General features: G+C 43.1%; 2 protein-coding genes across 2 annotated transcripts in view; one reads left to right on the top strand and one right to left on the bottom strand.

Moving 5' to 3' along the window:
- Positions 1-6,906: 6,906 nt before the first annotated feature.
- GPR160 (G protein-coupled receptor 160) lies at positions 6,907-7,917 on the top strand (the record flags this gene model as incomplete). The annotated part of the gene is made up of 1 exon (XM_080929325.1): positions 6,907-7,917. One exon carries the CDS (start codon positions 6,907-6,909, stop codon positions 7,915-7,917), a length of 1,011 nt encoding a protein of 336 aa, XP_080785451.1.
- Positions 7,918-10,149: 2,232 nt separating this feature from the next.
- PHC3 (polyhomeotic homolog 3) overlaps positions 10,150-19,142 on the bottom strand; it is a 75,475-nt gene continuing 66,482 nt past the window's right edge. Inside the window, exon 15 of the mRNA XM_080929455.1 lies at positions 10,150-18,139. Coding sequence (XP_080785581.1) covers positions 17,985-18,139 — 155 coding nt within the window. The 3' untranslated portion in view covers positions 10,150-17,984. The remainder of the gene's footprint in view (positions 18,140-19,142) is intronic.

Below are 19,142 nucleotides of genomic sequence, written 5' to 3'. Positions count from 1 at the left end.
AGCCCTTTAATCTTCATACTGTTGATAATAATTTACTGAAGAAACAAGCTGTTCCATAGAGCTGACCTTATCTTGATTTTCCTGCTTCTTAGTACTCATGGGATGTTTGGCTTTTTTTTTTTTTATGGTGAGCTATTGCTGAACTTAAAGGCTTTGTTGGGTTATAATTTCTTGGCAAGTCTACATAGTAGGTAATTATGGGTTCTTCACCACTCCTTTGGGAGAGATGGTGACCGGGGACTTGTCTCAATGTAAAATGCCACTGTTTAATTTTATTGTTGCTTTATCTTGTCATCACTAGTTTCTTCCCAATACTGTTTTATCCCCAGGTGGTAGAATTAATATAGAAGATGTAACAAAAATATGCCTCTCCCAGGGTTTCCCTGTGTAAGTAGAATCGATAGCTTGGTTCTTTAGTGTGTCCTCCAGTGTCACAGTAAGATTTGCCTCCTCCTGTTTTGTGTGCGTGTGCGAGCACACCTGTGCACACCTTTGTGGAGGAGACTAGTCTTCAGAAAAGACTGCTCATGGAATCACCTTGCACTTTCTCTGAAAATCAGTTGACCGTAATTTTTTTGGGCCTACTTTGGAATTCTTTTCTGTACCATTGACTTATGGGGATGTCTTTATGCTAATACCATGCTATTTTAACTTCTTTATCATTATAGCAAGTCTCAACTTGGGTTATACAAAGTGTTATATACAATTGTTCATGTGAACCATTTTCCTTCTCCCAGGACATGTATCTTTCTAGATGCACCATAAACCAGTGTGTCAGTTTCCACAAGATTAGCTTTTGGAGCCCTTTAGTCTCTGTCTTTTCACTGATTTAGAACTTCTCTTCCACAGCAACATTCGGTTTTCAGAATACTGGGCTTACTGTGCTTTGTCTGTTGTATCCTTGGGTTTTTCTTGTTTGTTCCTGCTATTGTAATATTCATTTCCTTTCCAATACTTTGTTGTAGTACATACAAATGTGACTATTAGTTGGCTTACTTTATTTTGGCTTCCTTTGAACTCCCTAAGTTCATGGCCATGTTACCCATGAGTAAAGAGTTTTATTTAGTCTATATTCCTGAGATTCACTCTGCTTGCCTATCACATGGGTGAGGCCCCTCAGTGAAGCACTGAGTGGACATTCAGCCCATCTAGGGAAATGGCTACTCTTTGATCACTTAAGCATGTGTCTTATATCTTGCTTGTCTGGTTAGGGAAGTTCCAGTCTCTTGCTTGTATCCTGTTGGGTTTTATGAAACGCTTTCTGCATTTGTTCAGCTGATCTTGAGATTTCCTCTTCCCTCTGCTAACATGGTTAAGTTACTAGATTTTCTAAACTAAGTCTGCACTGTTTGTAGAAGGACTTTTGTGTGTTCGTAGACCCCCATCGCTCATGTTTTCTTAAAGGGTATTCTTCCCGTATCTATAAAGTATGTTGGTTTATGATATACTTTTCTTGAACTACCTTTGGTTTTGATATTAATGTAATTCTGGTCTTATGACATGAGCTAAGGTCTGTGCTGAATTTAGTACTTATTTTTTTAAAAAACAACTTTTTATTGATTCTATGTAAATTTTATATCATGCACCTCAATCCCACGCTTCTCTCTGTTCCTCCATGTCAGGCCTCTGCCCTTGCAACCTCCCCTCAAAGGAACAAACAATTTAAAACCTCACTGAAGCGGCAGTGTGCCCCAGTGTGCCTCACAGTATACATACCCCTCTGCCCAAACAGGTTACTTGCAAATGTTTATTGCACTGAGTCACTGGTGTGGTTTGAGGCCTCTGGCTTCTGCTGCACTGTCAATACTAGATCCTCGCTGGGACTCCTCTTGGATGTCCTCTAGTTCACCTTTGGTTCTGCAGGACCAGCCCTGTTCTGTGCTCCAGCAGTTCGTAGATGGGTAGATATTGGGGTGGGCCCACTGAAAGCCTGGGTGGACGCTGTATTCATCAGCTTGCCAGCCCTCCTGCATCAGCACTACTAGGGCCAGGCCTCTTGCTTGCAACAGCCAGCCAGCTCTCCCTCATGAGCCATCTGAGCCAGCTAGCCTGCGCCAGTTAGGTCTCCAACACTGTCAGTGAAGGGCGGGGCCAGCTCTGCTTTGTGTAGCCTTCGGACATAAAGATGGCCCCAGGCAGTAGCTAGATGCTAACGGGGGCCATGAACATTGTCACAGACCATGCCATGGACCCAGACATGGCCCTCAGCAGCAGCGTGGGCTGGGATATCACTGTGGCCTCAGGTGGCAGTGCAGCCTGCTCACATCAGGCCGCTCCTCACCACCCCCACCTGTCTTCACAGTTCTCAAGCCCCTCGGCTTTGTCGCTGTGTCTCCACCACGCACTTGCACGTCAGAGTGGAGCCTACCCTTTGATGTCTTCTGCCCACCCAAGCCTCTAGGTCAGTACTTTATTCTTAAATATTTGGTGGAATCAGTCGAAATTGAAATTCCTTTGTATGTGTATGAATGTTTTTGCTTGTATTGTTTATGTGCACCACTGCTGTGCTGAGGCTGGAAGAGGGCACTGAATATCTTGGAGCTAGAGTTACAGAAGCCATGAACCACTATGTGGGTGCTGAGAAACAAGTCCAGGTCCTCTGGAAAAGCAGCCAGTGCTCTTATCTGCTGAGCCATCTCTCCAGCCAGTGGCTGATTTCTTTAATGGAGATATTTCACATTGTTTTGTGACTTGAATTTGGTAGTTTCCATAAAGCATTTCATCACAGATGTTTAAATCATTGGAAGAGTCGTTCCAAATAGCCCTTAATTACCGTCTAAGGGTTACAGACGCGTCGGCACAGCCCCGTCTTTCTAGTACTTAGACCATCTGCCTTTACATTGCTTGGGTTCTTACTGTTCCTGCCACGCTCCCACCAAAGCAGCCAGTTTGCCTCACTCATTGTTCGGTTCGATTTGGTTTGTCTGTTTCCTGCAGCCCATGCTGTGTTAGTCTCACCGGCTCCACCTCCTGAGCTGCACGTGTGAGTCACTGCTCAGCTCTGCTGCTGTTTCTTGTTCTTCTCTGTATCAAGTCCTTCCTTCAACGTCTTTTAGGTCTAAGTCACTCTCATCTCTTGGGGTTTAAATTTTTTCGACCACTGAATTTAGATATCCTTTTCCTATATGAACCAATGCATTTGAGTCAGAAGAGAACCTAAAAGGTTCCAGAATACCAAAATCAAAGCCAAAAAATAATTTTAACCATTTTCCTTACATTTCTACTGTAGCTTTCCACACTTAGGATTTCTTTTACAGCTTTTTTGCTGTGAAGTGAATGACATGTGAGGTTAAAACATTTCAAAGGACGCAGAGAACACTGGAGAATTATACTAGTAAGGATGGACTCTATCGAGTGGTCTCCTAACCCCAGTGGCTTAACGCAGCAAAGATTTGCTCATACTTGTATCAGTTGGCTCCTCAGTGTCTGTGGTTCGGTTACTCGGACCCATGCTGGCAGAGCAGCCATCTTTAAACTGTATCATCTAGTACACCGAAGGAACTAATGTTAATGTGTTTATAAATGTGTGTGTGTGTGTGTGTGTGTGTGTGTGTACACATACATATGGTATGTAATATGTATGTTGGAGGATATGTATATGTAGGTGTATGCATGGTGTTTGTGTGTATGTATATGGGATGTATATGGGGATTGTAAGGTGTGTGTGTACACATGTGTAGGTGTAGGGTGATCTGAGGAAATGATCTGGGGGTATCAAGGAGCAATATGGGCCATCTGAAGGACTAAATAAAATGGGTAATTTTCATTGTGTGTATCTCAGGAATTTCAGTTTTGTACCTTATCGGTTAGTTATAACAAGTTTCAAACCAGTATTTGTCTATCCTGCAAGAACTTCATCTTAAAAGGGTATGCATGTATGATTTGGAAGAATAGTTGTCTTAACCAACAGCTAATGGCAGTCTCCCACACGTAATGGCAGAGACAGAGTTCCTCACGTTTGGATTGTGCCTGTGTTTAAAGGGTCTTTTGTGCATAGATAGGGCCCCTTCATTTCTACTTGTGATTTGGTTCATAATCACGTGCTGTATGTTTAGAACTGATCTTAGGACTAAAGGTATGTGTAATCTTGACAAGGCTCAGTGTGTTCTGTAGTATAACTGTAGTACTAATTATTTAATAAACCACAGTGTGAGGTTGCTTCCCACCTCAATGCTTTAAGGTCCCAAATGAAAGGTATACACAGCCTTTGTATTTAATATGCCTTGGGCAACTGCCTAGCCTCCGTGCTGCTAGAATCTACAATCTACAATCAGTCTCAAGCCCAGGAATCCTAAATCCCACCTCTCTCTCTCCTCCCCAGTTATTGGCTGCTGGCATCTTTATTTACCAATCAGAACCAACTTGGGGGACACAACTTAGCATTAGAATACAAGCAGCTCCAATGCTCACAGGCTGTTCCCACTCAGCAGGCTCACAGGGCTGTCATACTGACACCTCCTGTGCCTAAAGCTACCTACCCTTTCTACTCTCTGAGCCTTATGAACCTACCGAGAATTTTCCAGAAGCCATGTGTGGTAGATTCAATGCAGATAAGGATTTAGCTAAACACTAAAGTACCAGTAAAACAGTGTAAGTTTGCTCGATTTGTTATGTTTGGGAAAATAAAGTGTTTTTTATTTTTTTACTTAAAATATTTAGCACACAGTATTAGGGGATCCTTAAACCAAATCGTAAGAGCAACAGGTTTGGAAAACTGCAGTATACTACAAGATTTCGTTAAACAGATGCCGTGTTAGGTGTGCCTAAGTCTCGGACATCTCCGGTGGACTGTCTTAAGTATAGTCCTCCTCCCTGCTGCTCAGGGAAACAGAGATGGTAAGCAGTTGGGCTGGCTCTGGTCCCAAAGGCATGTTTTCTCTGCAGAGACGCTTGGATGCTATTTACTAACTGGGTCTTAATGACGGTAACCTTTGCTTCTTTTCACAGAGGTCACACACTCGCTTTGGTGTAGTAAAGTGACTGGCAAGGAGCTGACAGGGAGCTGACAGGGATACCGCTGAAGGCTATCAAATGAAAAGAAGCTCAAGTCAAGAGAGAGTAAGTATAACAAGCCCTCGAGATAAAGATGGTGACGTGACGGCTCACACCTTTAATCCCAGCACTCAGGAGGCAGGGGCAGGTGGGTCTCTTGTTCCGTGCCAGCTTGGTCTACAGAGTGAGTTCTGGGACATCCAAGGCTACATGGTGAGACCCTGTCTCAAAACAACAAGAAGATGGAGACAGGAAAGCACAGAAGGGGTCTGCCCATGTGCCCATGTTTGGCCAGATCTCAAAGCAAGTGCTGAAGAGACGAATGTCTGGAAAAGGCCTTTCATGGTGTACTAAGTTGTACTTGAGGCACACGGATACAGCAAAGGACATTATTCTGTGCATGTCTGAATCCCTGTGGACACTTCAAGGGAAATTCTGGACAGGTAGATTATAAGATGATTTCACCTCCTCTGGGAGCCTATTTAAAGGAGAATATATTGGAATTTTGAATATTTGTAGTGGATTGTGGGAGATGGGGCTACATATATAAAATCCTCTAAGAAATGTCTTATTTTAGAAAGTCCCGATTTCGACAGCCATATTCAGGAACCACTGTGAAATGGCCCCGAATCTCATTTCTTGCATGCTCCCTTTGACTGTTCTGCCTGCCTCCAGTTGCGTGTGTTCCCTTGGTCTGAATTTTCTTCCACAAAGTCTGCTCCAGGCTCTCTTTCCATTTCCCTTGCAGACAAGTTCTCTGTTAGAACCAATCCTCTCTTCACCTTTCCGAGCCCCTGGGAAACACCTGCTCCTCCAAACATCAGCCAGCTCTCTCCCTACTGCTTCCCAGGTAAAGGAGGAGCCAAATGGAAGTGGGGATGGGGGTACCCCTTCAGGGCTGCCGCTTAGCTTTGCTAATTCCATTCTGGATAGACTGTAAGCAACGAGGATAAGGCATTCTCTTGCTTCTTTTACTCCAGATACATACTTTTAAATCTGGATTAAAAAAAAAAAAACAAAAAAACAGTTTTCATTTATTTTGAGAGGGTCCACAGCCTATGTGTGGAGGTCAGAGGACATCCAGAAAGTCGGTTTTCTCTTTCCACTACGCTGGATTGTGGGTTCCACTTAGGTCATTAGGTGTCAGCAGACACTGTTACCCACCGAACGGTCTCACTAGCCCTGGGTTTTTATGATTCTTTTTTTTTTTTTTTTTTACATCTAACCTAATTTTATTCATGTTTACCTAGGGATGGGGAATAGATCATTCAATAGAAACATACGGTAATAACGGGGGTGGGGAGAAGGCTTATCATGCACAATGTTTAAACTACAGTAATGATGTACATTAATTACTGCCATGCACACAAGTCTAACATTACAAGTTCTTAAAAGATAAACACCATCAGGACTTTATGACTCATTTGTAGTTGTGTGTTTGTATACACACAAACGAGTACAGCTGCCTGTAAGAACCGTCCAGCACGGGTGCTGGAAACGATCTGCAAGAGCATCCCATCCTCAGCACTGAGCCTGCTTCTTTTATATGTTTGGCTGAAGGAAATACAAATATCTCTATGTAAGTTGTCAAAAGCCACAGTTAATATAGAATTTACACTTTTATGTAACATCTCAGTGTAAAGATGTCAGAGTTCTGGACTGATTGGGGCTCAGGAACCGATCACATTGGCTCTTGTTCTCGATTCAGTGTTAGGAGAGATCATCACGTATGCGTCTGTCGGCTGCCACGCTTCCCCCACCTATAAGCCATAAGTTTGTGCAAGGGGAGAAGCATGAGAGGTTCTGGAGTGAAAAGACACCATGTTAACACCAAGGTTTTTCTTCTTTTTGGAGGGCAAGAAAACAAAGTGTCCTGTGTATTCATCAGCTCGTCTTGAAATTTAACTTAAAAATATGACAGCTCTTCCTTCAAAGAACTGCTCCGTTCAACACCAGTTACCTCAGTCTCAGCAGCTCCTGGATGCCAACAGTCTGTTGTTCTTGATCATACTTGGGAAAGTGTTACTAAACACCCTCATCCTGAGGGTGCGAAGGAAGGACGTCTGTTGGAGTTTTATGGGGTGTTTCTGCTTCTCACTAGCGTTTGTTGATCTCCTGCTGTTGGCAAACATTTCCGTTCTGACCTACTTGGGAGACTTTGTAGTCCTGGGGATTCGGTTTACTAAATACCACATCTGTCTGCTCACGCAAATCATTTCCTTCACTTACGGCTTTTTGCATTATCCAGTTTGCTCACTGGCTTGTATCGACTACTGGTGGAATCTGACCAGAGCCACCAAGCATTCATCTAGGTGGCAAAAGTTTCTTTATTTGTCGGCAGTCACTTTGACGTGGATCTCAGTCCTTGCTTACGTTTTGGGTGATCCAGCCATCTCAGTAAGCCTAAAGACACTCAGGACTTATGTGTATGAGTGCCCCTCCTATGTCAGCACTCAGAGTCACTGGCTGTCACTGTCTATGCTGATGGTTTTATTTGTGGCCTTTCTGATTTCATGGCAAGAAGTTCTTGCCTTGATACAGACTATTAGGATAGCATCCTACAAGAACAAGGCCGTCCTCTATTTTCCTTTGCCACCCCACTCTAATCCCACTGTGAGCTCCAGAGAAGGGCTCTTGCCCAGGCTAATCGTGTGCTTTCTCGGTACCTGGTTTCCCTTTGTAGCACTTCAGGTCTTCGTCCTCTCACTCAGAGCTCAGGTCCCAGCGTACATGGGCATGAATGTCCCTTGGCTGTACTTCGTCAACAGCTTTCTCATCGCTGCAGCTTATTGGATTAACTGCCACAAGCTTTGTTTAAGAGACAGCGCATTACCCGTGGATCCTTTCATCAACTGGAAGTGCTGTTTCGTTCCGGTCCACAGACTAAAGCAGGTGGAGAGGCCCATGTCCGTGGTCATCTGCTAGCATGCTCTGTGCTGGGAGGAACGCCGGAAGCACAGGTCAATCTTGGGAGGACCAGGGTGGCTCAGAGTATGTAACGGAAGCTCTTCTCAGCAGGTCTCTGTGGGGCAGACACTAAGTAGAGCTAAGGACACATTAACACAGAATTGTTGTGCCGGCTTAGCAACATTGAGTATTTGGTATTAACCCAAAAGTAAAAATAAACACATTTACATGTGGCCAGCTTGGTGTTTTACTCCAAAAAAAATAATAAATAAAAAGACTGGGTACAAAATGTTATATACATTTGAGATTCTATTTGCAAACTTTTAAGATCTGAGCTTAAATATGTTATAAACTTTAGAGCAAAAATAAAAGACTTAACATGATTTGGTGTAAATAAAATTTGTGGGTTAGATTAGCTCATTTTAAATATAGCTGAAGTATTTTATTACAAATATTCCTGCAGTTTCGGCTGTTTAACCTCCAGAGCTGGGAACCACGAGGGCTCTTGCCATGACACACCAATTGCTTGTTTATTACAGCGTGTGTTTGTCACATCATAATCATGTTAGCAACATGGACTAGAAGCAGCCTTGGGCTGTAGAGATCTAGGGCTGGATAATCCTGTCTTGTATGGATAACCCTACACACGGTACAGATGCCAGTGGCACCTTCCCCAGAAATGGCAATCAAAAATGTCTCCACATATTCCCATCCCTCCTGTGGGCACAACTCCCACCCACACTCCCCAGATTAAAACAACAACAACAAAACAAAAAAACCCAAGCGAAGCACTGTGAGCCAGACCAATGTGAACCTACTTTATAAACTAAGCTACATAGCTGCCTTGGCTGCTGTTTACAAATACTAACACATGTTGCAAGAACCACCCCCAGCATTTCTAAAATAAGTCGCTTCTAAGCCGAGGCGATCACTAACTGGAGGACTGCTTAGCAGCATGCACAAAGCCCTAGCACCACGGAACCCGAGCGCAGTAGCTTATGCCTATAACCCTGTACTTGGGATGTGTATGCAGGAAAATCAGAAATTTGAAGTTGGCATGGGTTACCTTGGGGTTAGCCTGGGCTACATGAGATCATCCAGTCCCCCCCTCTCTCCCGAGATGACTTACCTTTAACATCACAACTCACACGTATCCATAATGTATATACTTAGGTGTAATGCGTGTAACACATTGTTTTAAAAAGCAGTGGTGACCTATCCAGCTGATGATCTGCAGCGATGGCGACGGCAGGGCTGTGTGCCTGGCACTGGAAGCATTTGCATGTGGTGACTCCACTGCAGCCTGGTTGCGTCCCCAGAAGACGAGCAGCCTCCACCAGCTCACTCAAACCCTGGCTTTGGAGTCCTGCTAAACATACACTAGCCCCACCCACTGCTTCTCAAGACTATGCCTTTTTGTAATTGATTTTTACAAAATGCACAGTATCTATGAACATCGTAAGGAACTGAGGTCCCATCGTACAGCTCTCAGCGCCAGCCACCTAGAGAGACAAGCTGGCCATGCTGCTGGATAACCAGGAATTCTCTGAGTTAAAGCACAGGTTAAACATTCCTGGTCTACAATGCTTCTGGATAAGGGATAATCAATATTGTCTGAAAATGTAGGTCTCAGACATTCCGGATGACACCCAGTGATAGCGACCTAATCTGTGCCATTCTAAGGAAAAGGGCACTGTGGCAACAGTGTGGCAAATAAACTCAGACTCTCTGGGGTGTCGAGAGGCATTCTGGCTGCCAACAGGCCAGGCTTTAGTAACCCAACTGAAAGCTCCTACCTTCAGGTATACAACGTAGTAGATGATTGGCCCAATTTGAGTCACATGCTCTATGGCTAGCTTTGCTGCAAGGAGACACTAGAAGGAAGGGAGCTTAATCATTAGGCTGCGAGGTACGGTATTTTAAAAATGTTTAAAAATTAGATATTAAATTTTAGAAAGGAATAAAAATTATATTGTTTTTAACGACTGTATCCAAAGCCAGCACACCTGATTTGCATGGAAAGCCCTCACTGGCAGGGAAGCTCCAGAGTCTTGCCCTGGGCTGCAGCGCACTGGATGTGCTGTGCAATTCCGATGTCCAAAGCTGGCCCTTTACACTCACTGGAGTACATTTCCCTCTCCGTAGTTCTTTTGCCTTCCAGGTGGCCATAACATGAGAATAAAACATTCTTAGCTATATTGAACTTAATACATTCTTTATAGATTAGATAGCAAGAAATTTATAGCCAGTTCAGCCCTCTATTAAGGTCTTTATTAGATTTCCCCGTCTCTCAAAAAAAGCTTAAAGAAATAAAAATTCAATAACCAGTCAGGCTTTTATTTGTAAAGAACTGAAGTTACAACTGGGCTACAATATATTATTGTAATATAAACATAAATAAAAGGTCCTGTAGGCCCAACACTAGTCATCTGCCCAGACCCACTCAAAGCCATGTTACAATACTCATGTGAAAGTGTGCAGGTAACAAAGGTGCAATCCAAGCAAGGTTAAGCAGCGGAGGATAAGGTGCTTCCATGACAGTTAACATCGCCAGCGAACATCTGATGCTCCTTTAATCTCACTGACGAGACACACACAGGAAGTCTAAAATTCACACATGCTACTTGATATGAAAGTGCTTTCTCTTCTCTTAAACATACATCAAACGAACACTTTTACATAGGTAATGGTGTGCTCTTATGATGCAAAATTAACTTCATTTTCAGGTTATACACTGTAAAACTGTAGCTATGGACAGCAATCTAGGAACTATGCTAAGGGCGCTAGAACTATATTGTTTCCTGTGAGGAGAACTCTACCACAACATCCAATGTAAGACGTCTATCATAACCCTAATATTCGCTTTCTCTAAGGTTGAGACATGTTTTCTTTCCTCCTTGGTGATGATTTTTTCCTGGATGAATCATCTTTTGAGTTTTTTTTTTTTTTTAATATATATATAAAACTTTGATTTTTTAGAACAATGGTCAAAACCAAAAGGAAAATTTTTAAAAATGGGTTTCAAACATTCAAAAATAGTTAATCCCAACAACCTGCCTTTATGAAACAAATTTTAAGTGGTAAAAAGGCAAAGCATTCTAACCAAATCAAAGAGGCTTGAAGTCAGAAGCTTCCCCGTGCATGGCTGTCCGCAGTGTACAGCCCTTATTTCTAGCACAGTCCCTGTTCTTTCCAGGAATTTCTGAATCCTGATTTTAATCTCCTACTATACAAACCAAGACCCATCTTCTGAATGAAGTGATTGGCAGTCTACTCCATCAATGTGGGAGTCATACACAAAAATTACACTAATCTCAGCTGAATTCTCACGTTCTAAGAGTACAGATACAAGAACAGCATTTATGCAACAGAGATGTAAACAGCACAGGATATTTTACAACTTAGGTATACTTTCAAAAACTTAAAAAACACCTTAAAAGTAACCAGAATCATGGGACAATTTACAAAGGTCAGATTAGTGGGCTATTTAGATTATTATAACTTAGAAAAACCCTTAATTTGAAAGCATCTATTATATACTGTAATTTAACACTTTATTTGGGCATTTCTCCACTTTAAAAACCTATAGCTATAATACATAAACATTTTTAAAATATATTTTTCCATCTTTATAGAGAATGTGAATAGCAACTGATTTTTAGATTTAGAGCAGGAGTTACAACCTGATTCATAGAACCCCAGAGTGACATGGGAATTCACCCCATTAAAAGTGACTCTTACTCCATCTCCACTCCTCAAATACTTGTCAACACAAGCAGTATCTGCTTTTTGTTCTTGGCAGTGGCTTTTGAGACAGGGCTTCTCTGTGTAGCCTTCCTGTCCTGGAACTTGCTCTTGTAGACCAGGCTGGCCTCGAACTCACAGAGATCTGCCTGCTTCTGCCTCCCAAGGCTGGGATTAAAAGCATGAGCCACCCTCGCCCCCCAAAACTGCTGTCACCAGTTCTGCGCATTCACGGAGCAGTGCAGACCCTTTCTGGGTCTTCCCTGTCTTCGAGAGGCGTTTGTCTCTAACACACTATAATACAGCCAGCACTGTGGAGAAAGCAGCAGTAGCTGATCTCTGCCTTACTTCAGATGATCCTGTGTTGGAAAGCTACCCCACTATCAATACTGGACATAAACTTTTGTAACTAAAAATGCAGAATGATTCCACCAGCTTCTTGCATCCTGCCACCGGCGTCTCCCCCACAGTAACTAATGGTCCTGACAGTGCCGGTCACAGCCGTCCACCAGTCTGTCATGGCAGGCAGTCTCACTGCTGTCAACAGCCAAGGTCCACAGACGGCAAGTATGAGGGTGTGGATGTGACGGGAGCCCCTGGATGTTTTCAAACCCCAGTTCCCAGGCAGCAGGGCACCTCTTAAGCAGCACCGGGTTTGTCTGGGAAGGTGTTACTTGTTATTTTCCAAGTGTCCCGACAGTTACAGCTGAATGAGTAAGTGTGTGGGCACTGCCACTCACTGTCGTCATCAGACCAGGAAGAACCCGCAGCTCAGGACTGGAACTCTAAAGCTGGGGAGAATGTTTCTTCAATAATGATTTAAGCCAAAAAAATAAATAATCAATCAGCCTATTTAGTAGTGCAGGTATCACTGTACACTGAAGTGAGATTAAAAGCCAAATACCTGACCAGCATGTCACAGGGCTGGCCTGCCCTCTGAGTAATACCGCGTCTCTGAGCCGCACCCTTTCCTCTGCGCTCAGCACAGTAATGCAGCAAATGCAATCATCTGCTACTGCTGAAGAAAAGTTGTAATTTGCTCACTTTTTAACACTACAAAGACATTTAATATAAGTGTTATGTGTAAGGATTTAAACACTATACATATTTAGTTTACTTGAGGCAAGATTTAAAGTCTGTTCCTTCTTCGGTGGGTTCATGTTTCCTTCAATGATGTTCTAATCTCCACTACTCTTCACCACTGTCAGAGAAAGACCCACAAAACACTGATGTATCCCACTAAGCCAAAAAGCAATAGGTACTACAATATCTAAGATGATGACTGGAACTAAGTTAGACAGCATGAAGGACTTTCCTACATCCCTCTTACATTTCATTAAAACCATGCCGTGCTAGCATAATGATGTCTTAAATTTATACTGATTTTTAATTATAATTCATTCATTACATACTACTTTAAAATTTCTCTTTCTGTAGACTTATGCCCAATATCAGGAATATCATAGACAGCAGAAGGTTTACACTTGAAAGACCTTTGCCTGAAATATAAAGTGCTACATAGAAGCTCATTTTGTGCCTAAAATTTTATTCCATTGTATTTTTAAATAAAACAAAATGTCCACAAGCCATCAAAGGAGAAAGACAATAAAACCCTGTGGGAATCACTTCCCTTGGGTACGGCACTTGCCGGCGTGTGTGCCTACGAGGCTCTACTGCAGGGAAGCTGTGTGTGTCAGCAGAGGGCAGGGCCTCCTCGTGTTCTTCTCTGGAACGGGATGGTAATAACTGTAGGTAAACTCATATATCTCGTAACTTTCAAAAAGAAAAGAAAAAGCTTTCTCTTAGTATAATGTTACTCTAAAACTGCATGCACAATTGATAAGGCCTTACCATTTCAGGCCACTTCTTAAAATGTCGATATTTTAGCTTTTTAAATTGGAAAACAGTTTTTATTTCAGCTATAAATTATATGGCAATGCATTTTATAATCCAACACCAGAAAAATCTTCCCCGAGGATTCCTTAAGTGTTGGTTCAATTAGTTAAATTTAAATAAGAAAACACATTTACTGTTCCCAGTACTTATCTGTACTCATCTAAAAACCCATCTCTGAGATGAATGAATACTCTAGATGGAGTGGTGGTGTCAGCATTGCTGACTGTGAGTTAGAACAGTTCGTGTCGTGATGTGTTCTCCTTACACCAAGCTTGTGCTTACTAAGGTCCACCAATCACGAGAAACCTACAGCTGCAGTTACCAACACTCAGAGTGAAACGCAACTGTCCTACAGTGCCGTTCCTTATGACTGGCTGCAATTCGGAGTCAGCTGTGGTATCTGGCTGTGGAAATGCCTCTATATCCTGGTCACTCAATTATAAAAAACAAAATCTACATCTTGACAGATTCTCTCCCTCTGATTGGTTATCATCTTCAGATTACTCACTGGGTACCAATGGTACTATGGATATCAGCATTTCTCAGAGCAGGGCCAGGCAAATAAAGAGAAATCACTAATTTGGTTATGGCCAAATCTTGATGATTTAAAACCACAGAGGCTAGGTTTGGCATGGTAGTACAGATCTTAAATTCTAGCACTTGAGAGCAGGCCAGAGGATCACAATTCCAGGTTAGTCTAGGCAGACAAGCAGAAAATACAGTATGCATATTAAAGGTGGAGTGTGAGGCCCTGACTCAGTCCCTACTACCACAGACAAAAGAATTAGCATACCTTGTCCAACCATCCGCCACCAAGGAGTAATTCAAGCTACTGAGGACCACCATCGTGCTAAACGTCATTTAGCTAACAGTTCATCTCCCATCTGTCTCTTACTCTACCCCCCCCCCCAAACCTTCAAGGAACAAGTCACACCGACATATGGTACACAAGAAACTAGGAAATAATTTGCATAGATGGACAAGACTTTCACTGAACTACAACTGGGAAGTTATAAAGATAATGTCCACCCCATTACTAAAGCCTGATGCTTTCCAAGCCAGGATACTACCAACCTCAAGTAAAGAACTAACAAGAAAGTCTGTGCAGTTTATTGGAGGTAGGGTTGGAGCTAGATGGGGCTCAGTGCAGGAAATGAGATGAGGCCATCCCATGCCAGCAAACAGTACCACGGCAGCAAGTGTTGCTGGCATTCCTGATGTCTTCAAACTACAACCTTTAGCCTGTCTCTCTGGCTGAGAACATGTTTGAAATGCTTTAAGAGTATTAGCAGTCAGAGATTTCATATACTGGACACAGCTGCTGAGACACACAACCTAACAAGCTTCTGAGAAAATGAGTCCTGTGAAGAATTTCAAGCCAAGATGTGTGCTTATAGATAGACATGTGACTAAAACTTTGCACTTACTATATGAAGACTGACTATGTGAATAGTTACTCAAAGGCATGGTAAAATTACAGTCTCACACACCAGTCTTCCAACACAAGAAACAAAGGAAACACAGAAAATCCCTTCCATTTATTCAGGTAAGTAAAGAACGTTAACCTCCACAGCACAGCAGTGCGCAGGGTTGTGCTGCTGAGCTGAGCAGAGGAGGAGGTCCCCTTTGCTCTTCCTCTGTAGTGCTTCCCTAACACACTCATCTTGTCCTGCCATCCCTGCTCCCAGACGACAGTCTTTAACCTGGACTTCACTGTCCTGCACTGAAGGCAGGACTTCCCTGCTGGGCTGAAGCAGTGCCCCTGTGCCTGCACGTGTCCACGAAAAGCCTCTCAGTACCATCACATAAGGTAACTTTTACAAGCCGGCACTTTATCTTCCTAAGAACACAGAACTTAAACAACATGTGAAAAGTACGTCCCACAGTGGTTGAAGGCTTTCAGGTCAGGAAAGGCAAACCCAGGAAGCAAAACTAGGAAGAAGCACGTTCCCTTCCTGCTTGTCATTTTTTTTCCCCTTCCAGGAAAATTCTTAAGTGCTTAGTAATACAAACGGAAATGAAACCAGTATTTTTCGTGTCTACATCACACTGAGCAGCCTAACACTCAGGAGACGGGGAAACACGGTGTCCCCATTACATGTGATTGAAGCTTTCGAATTAGCACGACTGAAAATGACCTAGAAAGAAGTACCTGCAGCAATGGGGAACAACCCAACACCAAATGAGCCACTTCTAAATAAATAACCCACTTGTAAGAAAAAGGTGTATTTGTTAGTTAAATTTAAGTGCAAACAACAGAAGATCTGGACTACTTCTACGATGAAGGACAAGAAGGCATTCTCCAAGAGAAACCCATCAAGTGAACTGTTGGGGGATACTTAAAAACAGTGCTAGGCACGGTTTCTCCTAAGCACGCGATGGCCGGTTTTAGTGCAAGTGCAGAGTTAATGCCGTAAAGGCGTCTGTATGGATCTGTAGGAGGGAAGCGTATTAATGGAGCTCTATCCTGGACATGCCGTATTAACTGTGGATCACTACCTCATTTTCATGCCAGAGGAAGTGTGCCTTTGTGCCTCGTTCATTCTGGCAGGGACCTGAGTGCTGCATAGCCTATGTCAGGAGACTGAGGAGTGCCCATGACAACTCCGCCATGACGACTCAGCACTAAGAAGTGAAGCTGACTGCAGAGAACCTGCCTTCTCTGAAAGGGTAGATATGTACCATAGTCTGTACTACTGTAGTCTGAAACAGGAGCCTCAGCTACTTACACATTCTGAGTCTACACAGGACCACTAGTGAACGACTGTTAAAACTACTTACACCAACAATCTCACAGAGCATACATTCAAACAAGAGGCATCTAAAGGTTAAAAAAATTATCCGCTATATTTTTGTATAAAAATAACCAACATTTTCTAATGTACACAAAGCCAAAAGATAGATTTATCTGTGATGTCTTTGTGACATCTGAGTCCTCTACTAACTCCACACTCTGAAAAGCACGGCTAAGATGACTGAGCTCAGATTCTTGCTGTCTCTCATATCTGTGCCAAGAGTAGGTGCACATCCTTCCGACTGTTCCGATTTCTCAAACGCGGTGGAGAAAGAGAAAGCAAACAAAATCAGCAAGACTTCGGATGCTCTCTACTACAATGATTTCAGAGCATCCACAGAATAATTTGGCTTAACATCCTAACAGAAAACTGTTGAATGAAAACTTTTGATTAAGAGAAATCACTTTAAATACTCAGTGGGAAGAATCCAAAGCCTTAGTAAGGGAGGAAGAGATGCGCTCTAGCCAGACTCAGCAGGGCTGCTTCAAGGACCAGATCCCATCTCCACTACTCCCATCTGCTGGAAGAGGCATGGCTGCATCTCACACCTTCACCAGAGCACGGGACAGCGGCAGAACGAGGGGACTATGGGCCAGTGCCACACCACAGTCACATGATCTGTGAGTTAGCCTAGTTTTATAGCCCAAGTTTCTGGATTTCCTTTCCTTTCTAGTATACAGTAAAACTAAAACCTGCTTCTGCAGAACTCCAGTGCCACTTGGCTAACCCTTCCCTGTCCACCCCCTGGTCACAGCCCACCTCTTACGTATGCCCTGCAGGTGAAGAGCAACACATAGCTCTTGCCCACCCAGGCTTCTCAACCGTGGCGCCACTGGCATCTGTAACAGATCAATTATTTTTGGTAACAGAGGGACATGCTATGCGCCATAGGATATTCAGCCACATCTCTGGCTGGCTGCCACACCTCCGTTCCTAACAACCTCCCCAAAACTCAGCCCCAAGCGGTGGCAGCCAGAATGTGTGTAGATATTGCCAACTGTCCCCTGAAGAACAGGTTCTCCACTGAGAACGATTGCTCTCAATGCACAAAACCAGGAGGAAAACTGTCAGTCATGCCAATCTGGGTAAAGGCTAGAGAGAGACTCAAGAACCTTCAAAAATACTGCTTATGCTGAAACACACCCCTTTTCACAGCCAAAGCATTCATCTGGAAGATACGCTTTTAAAAACATACTGATATTTCACTGCATTCAATTCTGTCAATGGGTTCCTAAATTATCCTATATCTCTATGACAACATTTAGAAAACTAACAGGGTAGACAAACGGATAAGAAAAGAGAATTAAAGGAGGGGGGGTGTAAATCAATAATTATTTTTAAAAGGATTCTTTTATATTAATGATAAACATTACCTTTAAAAAATTATCTAGTATAACATGTTTCTTTGAAAAATATGGGCCTCTGTAACAAGTCTTTCAGTGTAGTATGTAACTGGTAAAATTAACGTCAGCAATGTTTGCTAATTATGAAAACGGATGATGAGTTAGGACATCTGAAGAGAAATGTCGGCACTGGCTGTGGCGGTCCCAATGCACTTGGCCTTCCCCATCAGTCTGATGTTCTCAGCCAATGAGGCTTTGCCTTCACACAGTAAGAGGAGCGACGGAGAGACACAAAGCCTCGCTCCTGTTAGGAGTCCTTCAGGGAGTTGATGCGTGCACAAATCTTCAGGGCTGGGCCCAGCTTCATGTTCATTGCACTCATGAGATGGTCTTCTTTTAGCAAGAGCAGGGCTTGTCCATCAATCTCCTGTGCCCTGAACTCATCTGCAACATCCTGGCAGCCTGGAATTGCATGAGAAAACAGTTACACACAGTTGTCACTAGGTGTGAGAGCTTGCAATAGAAGCTGAGAAGCCGATGTACTACAAGGCCTAGGGCTCACCCTTGAAGAAATCAAAGCCCAAGAAAGAGTTTACTTGTTAGTCTTGCTCTAGAAACATTACACTAATAACAGCTAGAGGGACCAGGCAGCATATCATATTTCCCATGCAAAAGGGCGACATCACTTTGATTTTACCTCATGTACTCATCTCTGCATAACACAATTCCACATACAGGTAGAGAGGAATAAATATTTAACTATAAATAATAATCTGGAAATATTTTCTCAAATTTCAGATTAAACTTTCATTACCACCCACACCTTCTCTGACTTTGCATAACAGAGGTATGTCTAAAAATGTTTTCACTGTTCCCTCAGAGCAGAGCAGCTGTCCAGGACTGCTGTACTACCATGTTAGTTACAATGCTGATGACATACATCATGCTGCTCAACTATAACACCAACCCCAAAGCTCAATATCACTAGACATTTCTATTTATAATAGTCTGTGTAGCCCAGGGTGGCCTAAACTTATTCTCCTGTTTTCCCAATACATGCTGGGATTACAGGAAAGTACCACAATACCAACCCTGCACCCCTTGAGTGGAGCTGGGAACGGAACCCAAAGCCCTGGGGATGACAGGCAAGTACCTACCCTGAGCACTTTACCACACTTCCAGCACTCCTCACCTTTACTTTGTAAGGAAACAAGTTGCCACTGGAATTACAAAGCTGCAGGGTAGACTGCAGTCAACAGTGCACTAGCTCTCACCCTAAAGCGGGCTCCTGCTGCCTGAACCTTGACTGCTTCTGTCCACCAACATACGTGCACAGCCATCCTACCCAGTCACTTCCCTACCTCAGTAAAGAAACCTCAAGGGTAGGTAATGAACTATGGAGCCCAAAGAACAGACAGTACAAGAACATGAGAGCTTCCTTACAAATAGTAATGTTATAAAAGCA

The sequence above is a fragment of the Micromys minutus genome (genome assembly GCF_963924665.1).
Source record: "Micromys minutus genome assembly, chromosome: 15".
Classification (NCBI taxonomy): Eukaryota; Metazoa; Chordata; class Mammalia; order Rodentia; family Muridae; genus Micromys; species Micromys minutus.
Note: the sequence above shows the minus strand (reverse complement) of the source record. Positions and strands in the feature narration are given on the sequence as shown.